Consider the following 21,242-nt stretch of genomic DNA (forward strand, 5'->3'; position numbering starts at 1 on the left):
AAATGGCCATTTAAAATCTCCGTACTCTTCTCCATGTTTGTTAAACCGCGAATGACTTTCTTTTCCGGTTCCGCAGCAATCAGTATCAGTTTTTAGTCTGCTACTGCTGTCGGGTGTTTTGCACATAAGAATTTCACGAACCGATTATACTTGTATAAAAGGGGATGTGACAATAAAAACTTGAAACTTGAAACTTGAAACTTGAAACTTTTACCAAATAAAAGCCTGTGAGCAATAAACTTTTACAATAATAAATAATAAAACCTGCGTTAACGCGCGATAAAATAATTGTCGGCGTTAATTAATTGATGCGTTAACGCAAGATTAACGTGCCCAGCCCTAATGAATATTTATATATGAATATTTATATATAAATATGTATATATATAATTATATATGTATATATATATTAATAGATTTATATATAAATACTTATATAATTATATATGTGTATATAAATATAAATAAATATTTTCTTCCCGTTCCTCCCCTCGTGACGACGTGGGAGTGAAGAACACCCAGCGGCGCGCTGCAGGTTTGAATCGTGGTGTGTTCTGGTAGATAAAGGAAGTGACGGAGTTACAGATCAGGTAACCCTGGCAACAGGTGTGGATATTTTGGGATCATTGCATCCTTTTCTGTTTACTGCAGAGCAACGATGTAGCTGAGATGATGTGTGAAGGAGAAATATCAACGTTGACCAAATTATTATATTTTTTAGATGAATTTGGGTCTCAGCCGTTTGATGATTTTTGGATCATCGGAAGCAAACGGTCAGTATTTGTTTTAACCCTTGTGTTGCCTTAGGGTCATTTTGACCCGAATCAATATTACACCCTCCCCCCGCCTTAGGATTAATTTGACCCCATTCAATGTTTAATGTCGGTGTTCTTTCGGTAGTCAACAAACAAACATAAAGTGCCTCACACTTAAACTTGGTAAACAATATTAATTCTAATAATTTTCTGGAGGTTTTAATTGCTGGCGTCAAATTGAACCCAAAGGGTAAAATATGTTAGTAAATATAAAGGTAACAGGAGGGTGAAACATTGAATCGGGTCAAAATGACCCATAGGCGGGGGGAGGGTGTAATATTGATTCGGGTCAAAATGAGGGTTAAGGACATTTTGAAGGGGAAAGGAGCCTTATTGGGAAACAATGGATCTCCAACAATGCACCTTAATTTGTTTGTATTGAAGTGATTTTTTTCTCATTCATTATACAACCTCTTAAATTCAATGATGTCATTTCCCTCATATTTCTCCTGGATTTCCTCATCTTTTACCAAAGATTACAATCCCAGCTGTATTGTCAGTGTCACATTATGTTTTGTAGTTGCTGTAATAATAACAATAACAATCTGGATGTTATCGCATACATTTTTCAACAGGATCCTAAATTAAAGACCATATTCAGAGGGATGTCTGCTGTGTTTTTGTTAGCTGATGTTTTATCCAAACTCTTGCATGAACATTTGTCTTCATCAGACAGGATATTTCTAGAATAAAAATGCATTACTATTATCAAAAACGTGTTGACATTTTTACTTTATGTGGTTCATTTCACAAACTGTTGGCCTATCACTCTTATATATATATATTTATCAAATAAAATATGTGTATTTATAAATATTTATATATGTACATATTTATATATAAATATTTTTATATATATAAATATCTTTATATTAATAAATATCTATATATAAATATTTTATATATACTCAGCTTATATATGCTTCTGTTGGGTCATGTGTTCAGGAAATACTCCATAAAAGTTAATTGTTATGCATGAAACTCAACGTTGTGGAGTAGTGGGGGTACCCTGGTCACGTGTGCATCACGTGGGTTCCACCATGCCGTCAGGGCAGCGCGTGAGAACTGAGCTCCACAAGAGTAAAACGCGTACAGCACCTGGTATTCCCATGCGGTCTCCCATCCAAGTACTGACCAGGCCCGACCCTGCTTAGCTTCCGAGATCGGGCGTTTTCAGGGTGGGATGGCCGTAAGCGAAGCTTCTGATCCGCACCTGGTACGACCTCTTCTGCCTCTCCGTGTTGTAGATAATCAACATCTCCGCGACGAGTACATTTGTTAAAGCGCAACTACTTTTAGTTGATATTAAATAAAACTCTGAAACACTTCATTAACTTGTTGCTGTGATGTTGCAATAACTGTAATCCAGAAAACTACACTTTCAAAAAGTCAGAGACAACAAGTCAGTATTTATCCCCAAAGTAACTCACATTCATCTCCCCGGCTGTCCTTTAGTTTTTAATTTGAAGATCGTTTAAGGCCAACAGCCAAGAATCAGGATGCAAACAGAAGTCAACAGAAAGGGATCTGGTGGACATGAGACCCACACAGCAGGGACACAACACCCTGTAACACACAGCACGCACCCGCCACCACCAGGGGGCGCTTATAATGTTCATTTGGGTCGAAACCAGTCAGAGGTCATTTGAGACCAGAGTAAAGGTCACGGAAACAGCTCCATGGAGGTCGTGCTGCTGCGTTACAGGAGCTCATGTTGCCGTCTGCATACTCAGAAGAGATCAACTTGTAATACAGCATCAATACTGCGACGGCATTGAGGGGGAAAAGCTGAGAAATCAAAGTCAAGAATAACTGAAAGTCTAGACATCAACTCTGAGCCATTGGTGCCATTTGGCTTCCCCTTTCCACCCAGAGTCTCTCACAGCGGAACACAACCACGTGTGGTCGGCCCTCAGGCCAGGTTGAAGCCCTGGTTGTAGTCGATGGCTTGCAGCAGCTTCTCGCGGAGCGTCTCCTCGCTGCTGTACTTGGGCAGGTCCAGCAGGTTGAAGCAGGTGTGGGCCACCGGGAGGTACTGCTCGCCTCCGCCGGTGGGCTGGATCACCAGCTTCAGGCTTTTCATGCCCAAAATGGGAATGCGGTCACTTCCTGTGAGGAACACTGAGGAGGGAGGAGACGAGGGGTCAGTGTGTGAGCGCACAAGGCGACAGAGTCCCGCGGCAGAGCGCTTACAGAGGAACAGCTTCTTCTCCTCCAGAGGCAGCCGGTGGAACACGGACCAGAAGAGCCCGATGGTGGGGTGCTCCGCCCAGTACTCCCCTTTGTACTCCGTGCTCTGGAGGGGGGGAAACACGTTATTTCACTTCATCACGTTTTGGGGAACCCAATATCGATTCACACTTCCAGATTTAAGGTTTTCAAAGGTGTGAAAATGCAGTTTCCACAGGTCACTTCCTGCTGGTCTCCAGCGATGCTGCTTTGAGACCTTTTCCAGCTCCGTCCAGTCGTAGTCGGTGTTCCCGATGACCATGGCCTGCAGCTCGTTGGGCTGGAACAGCTCCAGCACCTTCCCCCCGCACACCTTGTGGAAGCCGGCGTGGAAGCACTCGAACAGCGCCGCCACGGACGCGTCGAACACGTGGTCCACGTACGCAGAGACGAAGTCCTGCCTGCAGGAGGAGAGGCCACTCAGAGACACTGGACACGTGACACCCAGCCGACAACAACAGAGCTGACAGAAGAGTTAAGGGCTCGGTCTTTAGAGGTGGGAGGAGCCACGCGGTCCACCTCCCCCAGGCTTCATGAGGAGCCCCGTGGCTCCGGCTCCTTCTGGACCTCCTCCAGGACCACCGCACCTGTTGGATTTGGTGACGTTGACGTCTTCCCCGTTCCGGACCAGCTCCAGGACCTCCGTGGCCCCGTAGTTCTCCTCTGTGATCTGTACATGGAGGCAGTGTCACAACGCCGCCGCCGCTCCTCTTCATCAGACCGCCGGCTGTCAGTCGTCTTACTGTGAAGTTGAGGCAGAAGGTCTCCTCCAGGTCGTCTCCGGTGTAGTCCAGCAGCTGCTGCAGGCTCCTGGTGCACGAGGACAGAGCGGTCAGACACTCATCGACACGGTGGGCCTCAGGCGGCGCTCCGGATCTGACCTTCCCACGTCCGGCATGAGCTCCTTCAGGTCGTCGAGCGTCGGCTTCCTCTTCAGCAGCTTCTTGTAGAGCGCCACGGGGAAGTTGAGCTCCACGATGGTGAGGTTGTAGATGGCCAGACCACAGACCACCCCGATGAGGTTGAACAAGTCGATGTCCTCGAAGGTCTGAGGGACCATCACACACACACACACACACACAGCTAGACATGCAGGTACCCAGTGGAGCTGTGTATACAGAGGTCACAGGTCATTGGGTCAAACAGGAAGCACCTTGTTGGAGAACCAGATGAGCCGCGACTCCTCGTAGTAGCGGAACATCCCGTACTTTGGGTCCAGCAGCTCCTTCATGATGAGGAGGAAGAACTCCTTCCTCACGCCTCCTGCATCCACCGCCTCCTCCCCCACGAACACCACCTGCACGAGACCCACGTCACACCGTCACGTCTGAAGAGCTCCTCCAGCTCTGGATCACAGGCTTGACTCATAAAGTAGGAGGAGTCAGCCGAGTCTCTGTACTATTGTAAAGTAATATTGATTATTCATTGCTTATTTCGGTTATATTTTGATGTTAGAAGACTTTTTTCTTATGATAGTTTAAGTTCATTGTGATTGTTGTTTGAATATATTTAGTTTTAGGATCACTGATTGTAACGCTGGTTTCATGTAGGTGTGCGGAGCTTCAGGACCAGCATGCACCTGGGCGGCCGAGGCAGCGTCAACATGTCGTTTGTTCTTTTTGTTTGTTTAGGAAATAAATGATCAGATAATGACAGACGGAGATGGACATGACTTTCTTTTGGCTGAGTCAACTCAAACCCCCCCCCCCCCCCCCGTACCTTCAGGGGTTTCTTGTAGTCCACATTCTTGGACTTCCTGAGGACCTCCATGGCGTCTCCAACGATGTTCTCCCGCCGAACGATGAGGATGAGACACGGGTTGACGGACTCCACCGCCGGCAGGAACATGGAGCTGAAGTTCTGCATCTGCGCCTGGTCCACGGCCATCTGCCAACGCCACGGGGGGACGGACATGTTCACGCCTCGGGGGACGCGCCCTGCGGCGTCCCGCGAGCGGCTCTCACCTGCATCTGGATGACGGCGTCGGTCTGCAGCAGCGTGGTCTTCGCCTGGGCGTCGAACACGAAGGGAAACTGGCACAGGGTCACCGCGCCGTCGTGGCCCTGAGGAGGAGGAGGCGGAGTCACACGGGAACACGGACACAAGGGGGCGCCGCCGGCGGGAGACTCACCGACGGGTACATCTGCCTCTGGACCCAGGTGACGTAGTCCTGTCTGATGTCGATGAGCTGGTCCAGCTCGTGGATGTAGAAGCTGTCGTAGCGGATGATGTGACCGGCCCGCTCGCTCACCTGGACACACACAACATTCCTCAGCAGCCGCTCCGCCCGCAGGAGGCCAGGTGGAGGCCAGGTGGAGTTATTTTCTCTTTTCTCACCGTGTGCAGGACCTCCAGGAGCCGGAGCGACGTGTCCAGGAAGCAGGTGAAGATCCTCTGCTCCACCGAGGGGATGCCCATCTTGTGCATCTGCAGCAGGTACACCACCACCTCCTTGTACAGCTCCACCAGCCGCTGGAACACGGGGGGCTCGCATGCGGACCACCAGTTCCCTGGTGAAACACGACACCAACCACGCTGTGAGGGGAGGAGCTGAGCAGCAGGGGGGGGGGGGGGGGGCTCCATCCTACCCAGAACCTTCAGCGGCGCCTCCTTCAGGCTCAGCAGGGCCTTGGCAAACGGGATGGCGATGGTGACGTAGTTGTTCCGGTCCCTGAAGAGAGCGCATTCAGGAAGAGTGAGGTAGAGCCGCAGGGCCTCGATGTCCGGAGGGGAGGGGCTCAGCCTGGGGATCAGGTTCTTCTCCAGACTGGCTGCGATCTGAGGACAGAGGGAGGAGTTGAGGTCATGAGGTCACCAGCTCTCTGCCTCTCGGGATCCTAGTGAATAAACTGTGTGATTCTTCTATGACTGGGAAACGCTTGTGTGAGAAGACCATGAGGTCTCATAAAGCACAGCGTTGACCTCTGACCTGGATGATAAAGGGCATGAAGGTCACTGATGCTGTGAGTCGTGATGGTAGACACAGAGTTTACAGTCCGAGTCTCATTCACGAGGCTCGACTGATGCTACGTCATTAACTAGTGGAGGAGGTGGAGCCCACCGACCTGCTGGGTGAGCTCGTGGGGGCCTCGTTGGCCCAGGCGGCTCCACAGGAGGCGAGCCGTGGTCATGTCCACGCCGGAGCATCGGCTGCTGGTGCTGTAGTGGTCCGGGTGACTGAGGAGAAGCAAGACCCCCACTTAGATTACCAGAACAGAGCCTCACCCAGAGCGTCACCCAGAGCCTCACACAGAGCCTCACACAGAGCGTCACACAGAGAGTCACACAGAGCCTCACAGAGCGTCACACAGAGCTTCACACAGAGAGTCACAGAGCGTCACAGAGAGCTTCACACAGTCACACAGAGCGTCACAGAGCATCACACAGAGCGTCACACAGAGCGTCACAGAGCGTCACACAGAGCGTCACACAGCCTCACAGAGCGTCACAGAGCGTCACACAGTCACAGAGCATCACACAGAGAGTCACAGAGCGTCACACAGAGCCTCACAGAGCATCACACAGAGCGTCACACAGCCTCACAGAGCGTCACAGAGCGTCACACAGAGCGTCACACAGAGCCTCACACAGAGAGTCACAGAGCGTCACACAGAGCCTCACAGAGCGTCACACAGAGCCTCACAGAGCGTCACACAGAGCCTCACAGAGCCTCACATAGAGCGTCACACAGAGCGTCACACAGAGCGTCACACATATATAGTTGGCGGTTACCTGGTGGACAGAAAGGACCCGTTGAGGCAGCTTGCGGAGGAGAACACGAGGTCGATCTCACTAAAGGAACCGAGAAACAAGAAGTCAGTGTTTCCACCCACAGAGCGTCACACAGAGCAGCGTCAGGAACATGCTCTACTTGGAGATGTCCAGCGGGAGTCTTCCTGGGCTGTAGCTACACCACTTGTGGATGATCTCCTGGTTCAGGGTGCAGATCTTCCTGTGGGGGTCTTGGTTCCTCACGTCCTCCATGCTCTGGGCTTTCTGTGAAGAGAAACGGGTCAAAGAACTTAAAGATAAGAGGTAGAACTTCAGCTCTCCAATGTTTAACAAATAGAGAAGAATATAAAAGACATGGAGAAACTCCAGAGTAGAAGTACTTCATCCCTAACCCCATAACAACTCACGTTGATATGAAACTATGAGAACTTATAGAACAATAAGACAGTCTTATTGAAGGCTCCTCACGTTGGTGGAGCAGTAGTGAGCAAAGCTCTGGTCTCCTCCGGCGTAAATCCTCCTGACGTAGCAGCACGGCTCAGAGTCTGAAAGGTTACGCAATATACACAGGGATGAAGAGGAGGAGGAGGAAGAGGTGTGTGTGTGTCTCACCCAGTAGACCTTCTACACACATGGATCATATAAAACATGATCTGCCTCCACAGAATGTTCCTCTAGACTCAAACCAGGAATAACATCCACTTCCTGTTATAATCTTCATCAGCTCGTCTCTACAGACAGAGCCGTAACGATGGTGTCATGTTGATGACGTCATGTTGATGATGTCATGTTGATGATGTCATGTTGATGTCATGCTGATGATGTCATGTTGATGTTGTGTTGATGATGCCATGCTGATGATGTCATGCTGATGACGTCATGTTGATGATGTCATATTGGTGTCATGTTGATGATGTTGTGTTGATGCCATGCTGATGATGTCATGCTGATGACGTCATGTTGATGATGTCATATTGGTGTCATGTTGATGATGTCATGTTGATGATGTCATGTTGATGTCATGCTGATGATGTCATATTGGTGTCATGTTGATGATGTCATATTGGTGTCATGTTGATGATGCCATGTTGATGATGTCATGTTGATGTCATGCTGATGACATCATGTTGATGATGTCATGTTGATGATGTCATGCTGATGACGTCATGTTGATGACGTCATGTTGATGTCATGCTGATGACGTCATGTTGATGATGTCATATTGGTGTCATGTTGATGATGTCATGTTGTTGATGTCATGCTGATGGTGTCATGTCGATGATGTCATGTCGATGGTATCACATATTGAATTACACGGTGTGCTTGTGTTTCTCTGCTGGTGTGAGTCATTGCGGTCCTGAGGGTCTCACCTGGGTCCCTGGAGGCCGCCCAGGGCCCGCTGACCGTGGCCGGGCTCTTCCTGTTGCAGGTGGAGCGAGTCCCCAGCTGCCCGTTGCCCGCCAGCCCGAAGGAGTCCATCTTCCCACAGGAGGGCGTGAAGGCCAGCGTGTGCTGCCTTCAGGCGGGGATGTTTATTCAGTTACACTTGATTTATTTCCACCAATCACGGACCAGCATACGAGCTCCATGTGTAAATACCCATGGTGCACCTCACCTGCCACAGGAGATCTGCGTGACGACGTTGCCCATGAGCTCGAACACCTTCCTGGGGTTGACCTCGTGGTGGGTGGAGTTGTGTCCCAGCTGGCCGTATCCTCCGGCGCCGAACGTGAACACGCCTCCTTCCTGTAGGAGGAAAGAACCGATGTTTAGGTTCCTCAGAGAACCGGACGACGAGAACCAGACCACTAGAACCAGACTATGAGTGGAGGCGAGTCACAGAGGAGCATGGAGGACGCCATGACGGGGTTAATGACATCAGAGGATCAGAGAAACTATCTCCTCCAACCGGCCCACTAAAGATGAAACACATGTTGCAGGTGGTCTCTCTCTCTCTCTCACACTCACTATCTCCCTCTCTCACACTATCTCACTTCCACACTCTCTCTCTCTCTCTCTCTCACACACACACTCTCACTATCTCTCTCTCACTATCTCTCTCTCTCACACACACGTGGAGTAATTTACCTTGGTGAGAGCGGCCGTGTGATCTTCTCCACAGGAGATGTGGATCACTCTCTGAGATCTCAGGGACTTCAGCAACGACGGAGAAAAACGATCTGAAAGCAACTCGACGGTCATAAAGACTCACGGGTCCAGCGCTTAGAGGTAGAGGTGGTACTAGAAGTAGTACTAGTAGTACTAGTACTCGTAGTACTTTCGGGGGCCCACCCACCGTTGCAGTCGCTGAGCCCCAGCTGACCGAAGTGGTTGCGGCCCCAGCCGAAGGCGGCTCCCGAGAGCGTGAGCGCGAAGCTGTGAGCGCCGCCGGCCGCCAGCTGGGCGAAGGGGACGCTCTGCAGGGAGCGCAGCAGCGTGGGAGAGGAGACGCCCGGGCCGCGAGAGCCCAGGCCCAGCTGCCCGTACCGGTTCTGCCCCCAGGAGAAGACCTGGCCCCCTGGACGAGAACACAGAGCACAGAACATGGAACATGGAACACAGAACATGGAGCACAGAACACAGAACACTCAACCAGGTGAGCGAGAGGAAGGCCCTCACCTCTGGAGAGGGCGTGGGAGTGCCAGTAGCCACAGGCCACCTGAGCCACCTGCACCTCGGACAGGCTCCTGATGTTCCTGGAGGAACAACGTCCATCATCGTTAGTTTACCAACATGTTTATGAATTAAATGTTCGAAGAAGCACCAGGAGGAGCACGACTGACGTCTAGACACGCTCACACACGTAGACGACGTCATCACACAACCGAGAGCAGAGAGTCGTGAGTCCACATGTACCTGGGCACGCGCACACACTCCTCAAAGTTGTGCAGGCCCAGCTGGCCGTCGGAGCCCCGACCCCACGAGAACACCTGGCCCTTGTCATTCAGGGCCAGCGTGTGGGACTCGCCACAGGAGACGGCCAGGACGATCTGAGCCTCCAGGGCCACGACCTGCTCTGGGAGAGGAAGAGGACTGGGATGAGAGTGTGTGTGTGTCGTTCTCTTCTCTGACATCTTGAGTGACATTTCAACGTCATTATTTCAGAAGTTGAATATAATCTCCATCCTTTCAGGTCAAACTTTAGTGTGAGGCACGTTGACAGGTGAGTAAATACACCTGAGAAGACAGAGGAGGACCTCCACTCACTATTAATAATACATAATAATAATACAAAATAAAAAATACATTATAATTATTCATAACAAATAATAATATATAATTAATTAATAAATAATAATAAATCATTTTAAAAAATCAAGAACTATGTATGTGTGTGTGTGTGCAACCTGGTCTCTTCCTGGCCTTCTCGTGGCCCAGCTGGCCCAGGTCGTTGCAGCCACAGGTGTACACCGTCCCGTCCTCCAGCAGGAAGGCGGTGTGTCGGAGGCCGCACCCCACGTCGCACACCTGCTTCCCGTGGAAGAATTCACATCGTCGCGGCTCAACCACGATCTCCTCGTCGATCCCACCCAGGCCCAGCTGTCCGTCGGAGGCGTTGCCCCAGCACAGCATGGCGGCTCCTCAGCGGGGTCCCGGGTCTAGCGGGGGTCCCGGGTCTAGCGGGGGTCCCGGGTCTAGCGGGGGTCCCGGGTCTAGCGGGGTCCCGGTCTCACAGAGCTCCAGATACACCCATGTCTGACACCTGGGCTCACCTAGCGAGGGGACGTTAGCCAAATGACGCGGCGGCTAACTGACATGGTCGCGAGCGCGCGTTCAATGCTCGCGCGCGTGGCGTCCCGCTCGCGTTCTTCGGGACTTACCGACTGGACCCACCCCGTACCAACGAGCCGGTAGCCGGGTAACATGTAAACAGATTAGCCGAGGAGCTACGGCTACGTTCACGGTTACGTTAGGTTCGCTAAATTATACAATAACTACTTCCGGTTTGGGCGCCTTTAATTTCAAAATAAAAGTGCACGTCAAAACATGTTTGGAAATATGGAGCTACGCAGGCACGTGCACAGACATTTTGGGGGGCAGGTGCTCAAACCAAAAAAAAGGGCACCCAATGTCAAAAAAAAATTCTGACAGAGTTGAAGCATAAGCAGCAATACACTGATGATGCTGTCCTCGACCTGCGTTTCCTCTGGCAGCATCAGACAGCTATCTTACATTTTCTTTATGAATAAAGATGAATTATTATGAATGAATATACACTTTTATTAATCCCCAAGGGGAAATTAGTTCTCTGCATTTAACCCATCCTTAGTTATTAAGGAGCAGTGGGCTGCGGTGAAGCGCCCGGGAAGCAACTGGGGGTTCAGTGCCTTGCTCAAGGACACTTCGACTTGCAACTAATGGGGAGAGCGGGGATCGAACCCACAACCCTGCGGTTGCAGGACGGCCCTCTTACCCCACTGAGCTAAAGCCGCCCCAATATATAGCAACAACAGTACAAGCGTTCTGATTGGCTAATGGGTCGTCATGCCAGCCACGTATCGCCCTCCTCGCCGGTCTGATACGGATCCGTATTGCCCTCTTACGTCATTTTCAAAATGAGCGATATTGATAGACATCAACAGCCAAGAGCAGTGGTCCTCAAACTAAGGCCCGCGGGCCGGATACGGCCCGCCTCCACATTTGGCCCGGCCCTCTGAACAAGAGAGGCCTCATGAACTAACTAATTTCCCCTTGGGGATTAATAAAAGTATATATCTATCTTATGATTTTTTTTTCAGTCTGGCCACGCAAATCCTAGACTAGCCCCTGTTAAATAGAACGAAATAAGATAGATAGATAGATAGATATATACTTTATTAATCCCCAAGGGGAAATTTGTCGTAGCAGTAGCAGCACCAATAAACTAAACACACAAGAATACAAAATAAAATATAAAACAAAATATAAAAAACAGGGATGAAAGATATAGATATATACAAGAAGTATACAAAGTAAAATATAAATGTATATATCCAACATATATGCATACACAATACACAATACTAATGACAAATTAAATTAAATATAAAAATATTAAATATAGACAGTGTGCAAAATACAAAGTGTGTGTATGTGTGTAGTGTAAATGAAATGTGTGTGTATGTGTGTAGTGTAAATAAATGGAATGTGTGTAGTTATTGCACTATGATCTGGCAAGAGGTGATCTGTTGTAGAGCCTCATAGCCGCCGGCAGGAATGTTCTCCTGTATCTCTCCTTGTGGCAGCGGAGCGTGAGGAGACGTCTGGAGAAAGTACTCCTCTGTCCCTGTAGGAGGTGGTGGAGAGGGTGGTCCGGGTTGTCCAATATGGACAGCAGTTTCTTCAACGTCCTCCTCTCCACCACCTGTTCCAGGTGCTCCAGCTTGCAGCCGATGATGGAGCCAGCCTTCCTAACCTAAGAATTCTCCCTCTCTCTCTTTTCTCTCTCTCTCTCTTTTCTCTATTCTCTCTCTCTCTTCTCTCTCTTCTCTCTCCCTCTCTCTATTCTAGAAACATAACTAACGTCAGTAAACAGCTGGACGAGGCTTTGAAATCACGAAGTTTTTGTTTGTTTATTTGTTTAGGAAACGTCGGACCAGTTGTGACGTCATGTTTTCAGCAGCGCTAATGTTGTGGTTGATTTATCACAAAACAACGTCAGGGGACAAACACCGTCAGGACCTGTTTGTCTGGTGCTGCGCGTCAAAGGAGAAGGAGGTGCAGCCGCTTGGTGGCGCGAGGAGCACTGCGCGAGCACCAAGTGGAGGAGGAAGTGGAGGAGGGAGGGGCGCGGGGGGGGAGGGAGAGGAGGGGAGGCTCGTGAGCGCCGCGGAGCATGTCGGGGCGAAATTCTCACAATAACTCAAATAAATGCCCCGTCGGATATTAAAACACATCTGACTTGATGACAGAGAGAGCAACTTTTATTCTTAAATACGGATGAATAAAAAAAATGTGTCTCCAGCAAAAAAGGCACTTTACTCATCCAGGGCAAAAGGGCTGGTGCTTGAGCACCACTAGGGCTCTACCTGTGCACGTGCCTGGAGCTACGACTTATATTTGTATCGGGAAATAAAATGTAACCCGTGACAAAGTTATAAGTAACAATACAAATGAATAACTACCATGTTTATTCTTAGACTCAGTGATGTAATGTTCAAAACGGAAGTAACGTTATTCTCGTTCTGACTGGAGGAATCAACCCAAAAGGTGATCTGCACCAGACTGTGAATGCCCGTTTCTTCTTTCAGGTGTAAAACTCCTGTTGTACACACAGAGCGACACTTGTCAGCGTTATCTGATCGTCTGACGTGTAAATGTGTTGTCTTTTATTTTGAAGGCATACTCATTTAACCGGAAGTACACGCTTTACTTTGTGGAGGTGAAGATATGTCGCGATTCTCGATGGGGCGCACACGCGCATGCGTATCCGTGTCCCCTGCACATCGACATGAATGAACGTGTATCGGCAGGTGGACAGGTGACAGGTGTGTGCGACTTAAAGGAACTAAAAGTACAAGTGTAATAAGTTTGGGAAGCTCATATTTATATCAACTATTTCTGAAAAACACAATATGTCAATGCCAATAGAAAAGAAAAGACAATATAACACATAGTATATTCCAAGAGGCTTAAAGGACCCACAGAATAGTGAAGTTACAGTCTGTAGTTCAAAAGAGATGATATTATACTTAAAGTGTGTTAGTATACCAGGTAGCTCAGGTGTTGTCACCTCATGCTGGCCCTCTGATTCATTTTAAAAAAGTACTTTTCAAAGATACATTCTAAAAGATTAATTAAAAAAATAATTGGTGAAAAGATACATTTAAAAAAAATAAAAGAAGAAAGAAAATTATTAAAAATAAATAAATTGAAAATAATAATTGTACAAAAATAATAATAACGTATACGCGTCCACAGGTTATAGTGGGGACGGGTGGTGCCAGGTGGGGTTTTCTCATGCAGGTGTTCCACAGCGTCGGTCGTAACTCTTTTCTTAACGTCCTAACTCCAGACTGCGTCCTCACTTGGGGACAATAATAGCCCTCTTTCCCTAAAAATAGCCCTGGTTCCCTAACAATAGCCCTCGGTCCCTAACAATAGCCCTCGGTTCCTGACAATAGCCCTGGTGTGACGTCCTCTGGTGGCCGCCCACCTGAGTCCTCTGGCTGATCCGGTTGTTCCTGCGCTGCAGCTTCTGGAGGTTTGACCTCGTGACGCTCTGAGTCTCAGCAGCAGGAACTCGTTCCACACGAGTTAAAGGACAGAACGCAGACATGTGGCACCTGCTGGGAGTAAGTACACCTTATATATATATATATATACATTATCCTAATGACTGCTGGACACTAATCTATCTGTTCGTCCAACGAGGGACTTCATGTTGTGTTGACCTGTTTGTTTGTTAATGCTGTACTTCATGTTTTACTACACCACGTTGTACTTCATGTTGTACTTCATGTTGTACTTCATGTTGTACTTCATGTTGTACTTCATGTTGTACTTCACTAGTACTTCATGTTGTACTTCATGTTGTCTTCACTAGTACTTCATGTTGTACTTCATGTTGTACTACATGCTGTACTTCACTAGTACTTCATGTAGTACTTCATGTTGTACTTCATGTTGTACTTCATGTTGTACTTCACTAGTACTTCATGTTGTACTACATGCTGTACTTCACTAGTACTTCATGTTGTACTTCACTAGTACTTCATGTTGTACTTCATGTTGTACTTCACTAGTACTTCATGTTGTACTACATGCTGTACTTCACTAGTACTTCATGTTGTACTTCACTAGTACTTCATGTTGTACTTCATGTTGTACTTCACTAGTACTTCATGTTGTACTACATGCTGTACTTCACTAGTACTTCATGTTGTACTTCACTAGTACTTCATGTTGTACTTCATGTAGTACTTCATTTGTAATTCACGCTGTACTTCATGTAGTACTTCATGTTGTACTTCATGTTGTACTACATGTTGTACTTCACTAGTACTTCATGTAGTACTTCATGTAGTACTTCATGTTGTACTTCATGCTGTACTTCACTAGTACTTCATGTTGTCTTCACTAGTACTTCATGTTGTACTTCATGTTGTACTCAATGTTGTCTTCATGTAGTACTACATGCTGTACTTCACTAGTACTTCATGCTGTACTTCACTAGTACTTCATGCTGTACTTCACTAGTACTTCATGTTGTCTTCACTAGTACTTCATGTAGTACTTCATGCTGTACTTCACTAGTACTTCATGTTGTCTTCCCTAGTACTTCACTAGTACTTCATGTAGTACTTCATGCTGTACTTCACTAGTACTTCATGTTGTACTTCACTAGTACTTCATGTTGTACTTCATGTTGTCTTCACTAGTACTTCATGTTGTACTACATGCTGTACTTCACTAGTACTTCATGTAGTACTTCATGTAGTACTTCATGTTGTACTTCATGTTGTACTTCATGTTGTACTTCATGTTGTACTTCACTAGTACTTCATGTTGTCTTCACTAGTACTTCACTAGTACTTCATGTTGTCTTCACTAGTACTTCACTAGTACTTCATGTTGTCTTCACTAGTACTTCATGTAGTACTTCATGCTGTACTTCACTAGTACTTCATGTTGTCTTCACTAGTACTTCATGTTGTACTTCATGTTGTCTTCACTAGTACTTCATGTTGTACTTCATGTAGTACTTCATGCTGTACTTCACTAGTACTTCATGTTGTCTTCACTAGTACTTCATGTAGTACTTCATGCTGTACTTCATGTTCAATTCAATTCAATTCAGTTTATTTGTATAGCCCAATTTCACAAATTACAAATTTGTCTCGGAGTGCTTTACAATCTGTACACATAGACATCCCTGCCCCAAAACCTCACATCGGACCAGGAAAAACTCCCAAATAACCCTTCAGGGGGAAAAAAAGGGAAGAAACCTGAAGGAGAGCAACAGAGGAGGATCCCTCTCCTAGGATGGACAGATGCAATAGATGTAATGTGTACAGAAGGACAGATTTAGAGTTAAAATACATTCAATGAATATGACAGAGTGTATGAATAGTTCATAGTAGGCATATTCCACGATGGAGACCTCCACGATCCATCAGGCAGATGGCGGTGGGGAGGAGGAGTGGGCGGAGTCTCAACAGGACAGTGGCGTAGTCATGAGCAGGAATTCCACGACCCAGACGATCCATCAGGCAGATAGGATCTATGCCGTCTCATAGGGTCCGATGACCCCATGAGACGTAAAGTCAAAAGGACTTCCGGGAAGAAAGCAGAGTTAGTAACGTGTGATTGAGAGATGAAAATTCATCCTTAAGGAGAGAAAAAGAGGAGATAGGTACTCAGTGCATCCTAAAACGTCCCCCGGCAGCTATAAGCCTATAGCAGCATATCAAGGGGCTGGACCAGGGCAAACCTGATTCAGCCCTAACTATAAGCTCTGTCAAAGAGGAAGGTCTTAAGTCTACTCTTAACGAGGTGACTGTGTCTGCCTCCCGGACTGAAATTGGAAGCTGGTTCCATAAAGAGGAGCTTGATAACTAAAGGCTCTGGCTCCCATTCTACTTTTTAAGACTCTAGGAACTACAAGTAGTCCCGCATTTAGTGAGCGTAGCTCTCTAGTGGGGCAATATGGTACTACAAGCTCCTTAAGATATGATGGTGCATCACCAATCAAGGCTTTGTACGTTAAGAGAAGAATTTTAAAAGTGATTCTTGATTTTACTGGGAGCCAGTGCAGAGCAGCTAGTGCAGGAGTGATGTGATCTCTTTTCTTAGTTTTAGTGAGAACACGAGCTGCAGCATTCTGGATCAACTGGAGGGACCTAAGAGATTTATTAGAGCAGCCTGCTAATAAGGAGTTGCAGTAATCCAGTCTCGAAGTAACGAACGCGTGAACCAATTTTTCTGCATCTTTTTGAGACAAGATGTGCCTGATTTTTGAAATATTACGTAGATGAAAGAATGCAGTCCTTGAGATTTGCTTTACGTGGGAGTTAAAGGACAAGTCCCGATCAAAGATAACGCCAAGTGTTGTCTTCACTAGTAATTCATGTAGTACTTCATGTACTACTTCATGTAGTACTTCATGCTGTACTTCACTAGTACTTCACTAGTACTTCATGCTGTACTTCACTAGTACTTCCGGCTGTACTTCATTCGTACTACACATAGTACTTCCTGTTGTGTTGACCTGCTTGTCTTCCTCTCAGGTCGTCGCTGGCCTCCTCTTCATCATCGTGTGTTTTTCCAAAGGACTCAAAGAGGTGAGTTGACTCTGTCCTTCACATGAAGTTAAATATCTTAAAACAGAGCCGGCTGCTCCAGGAAGTGAAGGAGGAGAGGAAGGAGGAAACAAGGTGTGATCTCATCTACTTTCCTTGGCAGGGAATGAAGCCTCAGAAACTACAAGTGCCCGAAGCGTCCGGCGGCAGCAGGAAGGTGAGTCTCCTGGGGGCCGCGCCCCGGAGCAGCCGCTCAGAACACGGCTCACACTGTGTCTCCAACAGAAGGAGCTGACGGAGGAAGACGTCCACTTGTTGGCCAACATCCTGTCCATCGGGTTGGTGGACGCAGATCCAAACTACCTCCACCACCTCAAATGCTACAGGGACCTACGCACTGCCTGATTGAAATGAAGGACCCCAACACAATGAAACCAACCGGGTCAGAACCGGCTCTGCAGGGCGCTCTGGAGTCAGTCGCTCTACTCCTGCAGCCGGCAGAACAACACACACTTTATCCAGGTCCATGATATATATATAGGCTATATATAAATATATATATATATATATTTATATATATTAATATTTATATATATATATATATGGTAATGAATCCCCCTCGTGAAGAGGGAGACTCAATAGTTCTGAATATTGATAAGTTACCCGACATCATCAACCCGGACTGCTTCCTGTCTTCTCGTAGTTTAAGGAAAAGAGGATTTAATTAAATCTGCCTTTTAAAATCAGGAACAGCTTGAAATTAATATTATAATAATATTAATAATACCATAGAAACAGGACGGCTGTGTGGTCGCCAGTTGCTTTACGCTTTGTTTTATTTTTTGCGTTCCATGATTCAAGTGTTAAACCTCCCACGATGAGCTAATGAACATGTACATCTCAGTGTAAGAGTGACAGATTCACCTTCAAGTGAAACTAAAGCGACGCAACATGAGTCAACACGGCGTGACGGTGGTGGAAAACGTGATCGATGGATTTTAACTGAAAGATAAAAAGTAACTCGTTGAATAAGAACTCATCTCTAGTCACGCCGTCAGCGCGGTGCCTTGTGCTGCTCCTCCCTCACAGGCCTCATGGGCTCAGATGCTTGACCCTATCTGTCCTGTTGTCCCGTTGTCCCGTTGTCCCGACCTGGAGGAGGGAGACAGCAGAGTGAGCCCCTCATGAACATGAGCCCCTCGGTGAGGTCGCCCCCGGGTCAATGCAAAGCTCCTCACTCCACACGCGGCCGTTCAGCTGCTCTCCGAGCACGTAGAGCGACGCCACCGCCGACATGTTCACGAGGAAGAAGCCCGCCAGGCCCGCGGAGCTGAAGTGGGCCATGAGGGGGTAGACCCAGACCCCCACGGACAGGTAGACCCACACAATCCTGCAGAACCAGATCAGAATGAGCAAACAGCATCAGTGATGCTGCCTCCAGGAGGATCAGAGCTCTACCAGAGGATAGAGTCATCTTCATCTTCATCATCATCACACTATAGCCTCTGAGCTGTTCAGGGTCAACAGGAAGTTGTTGTTCTCAAGCGGTTTGTGAACTGGACTAGTGAGCGGACACATGTCCACTCCTGTGCTTCATCGGCTTCTGTGATTGGTCTCAGTTTAACTTTATTCATTACTCTCGTATTCTTTATGTCAATGTTTTTCCCATTTGGGCTTTTTTTTAAAGTCAGTCATCTTTCAGTTTTATATCTAAATAAATGTGAAGCTGCGTGTCCTCCTCATCCATCTTATGATTGGTCCTGATGCAAACTATTTACTGCGGCACTTTTACTGATGCTTAGTATTTATTCATCTCCCGTTCTCATTATTTTATTAATTTGATCCCAAAAACAGGTGAAAGCTCCCGTTAGTTTCAAAGTAACCGTTTCAGAATGCTGTGATGTTTGGGTCATAAAAGTGAAATAAAGCCGTGACGACGTTGCTCTGCTTGTACTTTACTTCTCATCACGTACCAACTCAGGTAAGCCGAGCCGACAGCGGCCAGCGCGTGTCGGGTGGGGGGGAAGCGGTGAGGCTGCAGCACGGGGAGGACGCCGCTGTGCTGGAGACAGGAGGGATGCTTCAGAGAGGAGAGGGGGGGGGGGGGGCATGTGCTGGATGCATGAGTACAGACCATCGCGTGGTTTATCCAGGGAGGGAAGAAGCTGTCGATAGAAGCCGGGTAGACTAACTCTCTGTTGTAGGCGAAGATCGTCCAGAAGAGCAGAACCACAAACTGAACACGGAGTTAGCGTCACGTTGTTATTGAAAGAGGAGAGAGGTGATGCTCCTCACCATGCCGACGGGGAACACGAACACAGAGAAGAGCAGGTCAGTGCCCCGGCTCAGGGGACTCTCGGGGTGCTTCGCAGCTCGGAGGTCATTCAGGGTCGCCAGGCCAAAAAAGGACATTTGCATTAACTGTAAATATTACGCAACATCGTTATCCTCCATTATCCATTTGTAATTCTAGTCTAAACTATCGTAGACGACTGTGATGTCATGCGTCGATGCACTCACGAGGTTCAGGAAGGTCAGGTACTTCCACGGCCCTCCGTAGACGAAGATCCCGGCCGGCAGCTGCTCCCCGTCCTTCTCCATCAGGCTCTTCACCACCAGCGCGTACCAGCAGAACGCCGCGGCGTGGAGCGCTCTGCTCAGGGCGGAGGGCATGCTGAGGCAGCTTCTCTGGAGCTCCTCCACCACAGTGAAGCCCCTCTGAGGATTACAGCCCCTCAGAACCAGATTAGAGACGCAGCGGCGGGACAAGAGGCCCACTGTTCCTCACAGGAGTCACAACCAGCTCCAGAACCGACGCGGGGAGCATGTGACTTTAATTCACAGGGAGAAGTTGTTCCACGTTCAGTAAGCAGATCAGTTCCGGTTATGTAAGTCATGAGTAGAGGAGAAGGTGTGCAGCGTGTTCAGGGTTGTGAAACATTGATTCTGAGGCCTCACATATCCAGTTGAGCTGCATTCTAAACCTGCCGCAGCATCAGGAGGTTTAGAAATGACCGTGACCTCTGACCTCCTTTTATTTATCGAAACGGTGGAATTCATAAAAAGGACAGCCATGACTTATGAAGTGTCACGGTACGAATACAAGATGTGTCGATTGACGGATGGAAAATAGACTAAAGTTGAGATAACAATAGATGATAGATTAAAGCTTTGAGGTCCCAGAGAGGCTCAGTTGTTATTTAGCTTCAGTCGAGTATGAAAGTTTTGAAGGATGAGCACGTGCTCATGACACGTCTGTGGCTTCAAGTGATTGGCCAGCAGGGGGCGCTCCTCTCATGTTCCTACATGAAGACATAGAGACATGGAGACATAACGACATGAAGACATAGAGACATGAGGACATGGAGACATGAAGACCTGAAGACATGAGGACATGGAGACCTGAAGACATGGACACATGAAGACATGGACATGGAGACATGAGGACATGGAGACATGGAGACATAACGACAGAGACATAACGACATGAATACATAGAGACATGAAGACATAGAGACATGAGGACATGGAGACATAACGACATGAAGACATAGAGACATGAGGACATGAAGACATAGAGACCTGAAGACATGAAGACATGGAGACATGAAGACATAGAGACATGAGGACATAGAGACCTGAAGACATAGAGACATGGAGACATAGAGACATGAAGACATAGAGACCTGAAGACATAGAGACATGAAGACAGAGACATGAGGACAGAGACATGAAGACAGAGACATGAAGACAGAGACATGAGGACAGAGACATGAAGACAGAGACATGAGGACAGAGACATGAGGACAGAGACATGAAGACAGAGACATGAAGACAGAGACATGAAGACACGGAGACATGAAGACATGGAGACACGAAGACATGATGACATGAAGACACAGAGACACGAAGACACAGAGACATGAAGACACGGAGACACGATGACATGGAGACATGAAGACACAGAGACATGAAGACATAGAGACATGGAGACCTGAAGACATGGAGACACGAAGACATGGAGACATGAAGACACGGAGACACGAAGACATGGAGACATGAAGACACAGAGACATGAAGACATGGAGACATGAAGACATGGAGACATGAAGACATGTTAGTTCAGTGTCAATGATGTGTATTTGACGTGCAGAGCTTTAAAACAGTGTCACGCCGCTATTAGAGTGGACCCAAAAGCACAACCCAGACAGGAGTAACAAAGAATACTGTATTTGGTTGAGAACAG

The 21,242-nt window shown here is 47.6% G+C and overlaps 2 protein-coding genes and 1 pseudogene across 2 annotated transcripts; all 3 read right to left on the reverse strand.

The window, feature by feature from the left end:
- Positions 1-1,901: 1,901 nt before the first annotated feature.
- LOC130207670 (5S ribosomal RNA) lies at positions 1,902-2,010 on the reverse strand (annotated as a pseudogene).
- A 250-nt stretch (positions 2,011-2,260) lies between these two features.
- On the reverse strand, positions 2,261-10,678 carry herc4 (HECT and RLD domain containing E3 ubiquitin protein ligase 4). Its single transcript, XM_056435859.1, has 23 exons — positions 10,124-10,678; positions 9,633-9,792; positions 9,396-9,472; positions 9,073-9,294; positions 8,865-8,956; positions 8,392-8,522; positions 8,147-8,292; positions 7,245-7,321; positions 6,916-7,040; positions 6,777-6,836; positions 6,110-6,221; positions 5,633-5,822; positions 5,382-5,554; positions 5,176-5,295; positions 5,009-5,107; positions 4,764-4,931; positions 4,198-4,341; positions 3,926-4,092; positions 3,788-3,854; positions 3,632-3,714; positions 3,262-3,445; positions 3,009-3,111; positions 2,261-2,936 (listed from the first exon to the last, which is right to left on the reverse strand). The coding sequence occupies exons 1-23, from the start codon at positions 10,347-10,349 to the stop codon at positions 2,728-2,730; spliced, it is 3,135 nt and encodes a 1,044-aa protein (XP_056291834.1). The 5' UTR covers positions 10,350-10,678; the 3' UTR covers positions 2,261-2,727.
- A 7,500-nt stretch (positions 10,679-18,178) lies between these two features.
- On the reverse strand, positions 18,179-19,742 carry LOC130207155 (androgen-dependent TFPI-regulating protein). Its single transcript, XM_056435631.1, has 5 exons — positions 19,517-19,742; positions 19,292-19,417; positions 19,131-19,232; positions 18,970-19,058; positions 18,179-18,386 (listed from the first exon to the last, which is right to left on the reverse strand). Exons 1-5 carry the CDS (start codon positions 19,667-19,669, stop codon positions 18,179-18,181), a joined length of 678 nt encoding a protein of 225 aa, XP_056291606.1. The 5' UTR covers positions 19,670-19,742.
- Positions 19,743-21,242: the final 1,500 nt, after the last annotated feature.

Source organism: Pseudoliparis swirei, chromosome 17 (assembly GCF_029220125.1).
Source record: "Pseudoliparis swirei isolate HS2019 ecotype Mariana Trench chromosome 17, NWPU_hadal_v1, whole genome shotgun sequence".
NCBI lineage: Eukaryota > Metazoa > Chordata > Actinopteri > Perciformes > Liparidae > Pseudoliparis > Pseudoliparis swirei.

What these genes read in the sequence shown, in the direction of transcription:
- herc4 (XM_056435859.1), bottom strand. Translation starts at nt 10,349, where the DNA reads ATGCTGTGCTGGGGCAACGCCTCCGACGGACAGCTGGGCCTGGGTGGG. An exon ending in TCATCTGGTTCTCCAACAAG is followed by an intron (nt 4,093 to 4,197) that starts GTGCTTCCTGTT and finishes ATGGTCCCTCAG; the next exon opens with ACCTTCGAGGACATCGACTT. An exon ending in CCTTCTGCCTCAACTTCACA is followed by an intron (nt 3,715 to 3,787) that starts GTAAGACGACTG and finishes CTCCATGTACAG; the next exon opens with ATCACAGAGGAGAACTACGG.
- LOC130207155 (XM_056435631.1), bottom strand. Translation starts at nt 19,669, where the DNA reads ATGCCCTCCGCCCTGAGCAGAGCGCTCCACGCCGCGGCGTTCTGCTGG. An exon ending in ACCTGACCTTCCTGAACCTC is followed by an intron (nt 19,418 to 19,516) that starts GTGAGTGCATCG and finishes TAATATTTACAG; the next exon opens with TTAATGCAAATGTCCTTTTT. An exon ending in CCTGGATAAACCACGCGATG is followed by an intron (nt 19,059 to 19,130) that starts GTCTGTACTCAT and finishes TCCTGTCTCCAG; the next exon opens with CACAGCGGCGTCCTCCCCGT.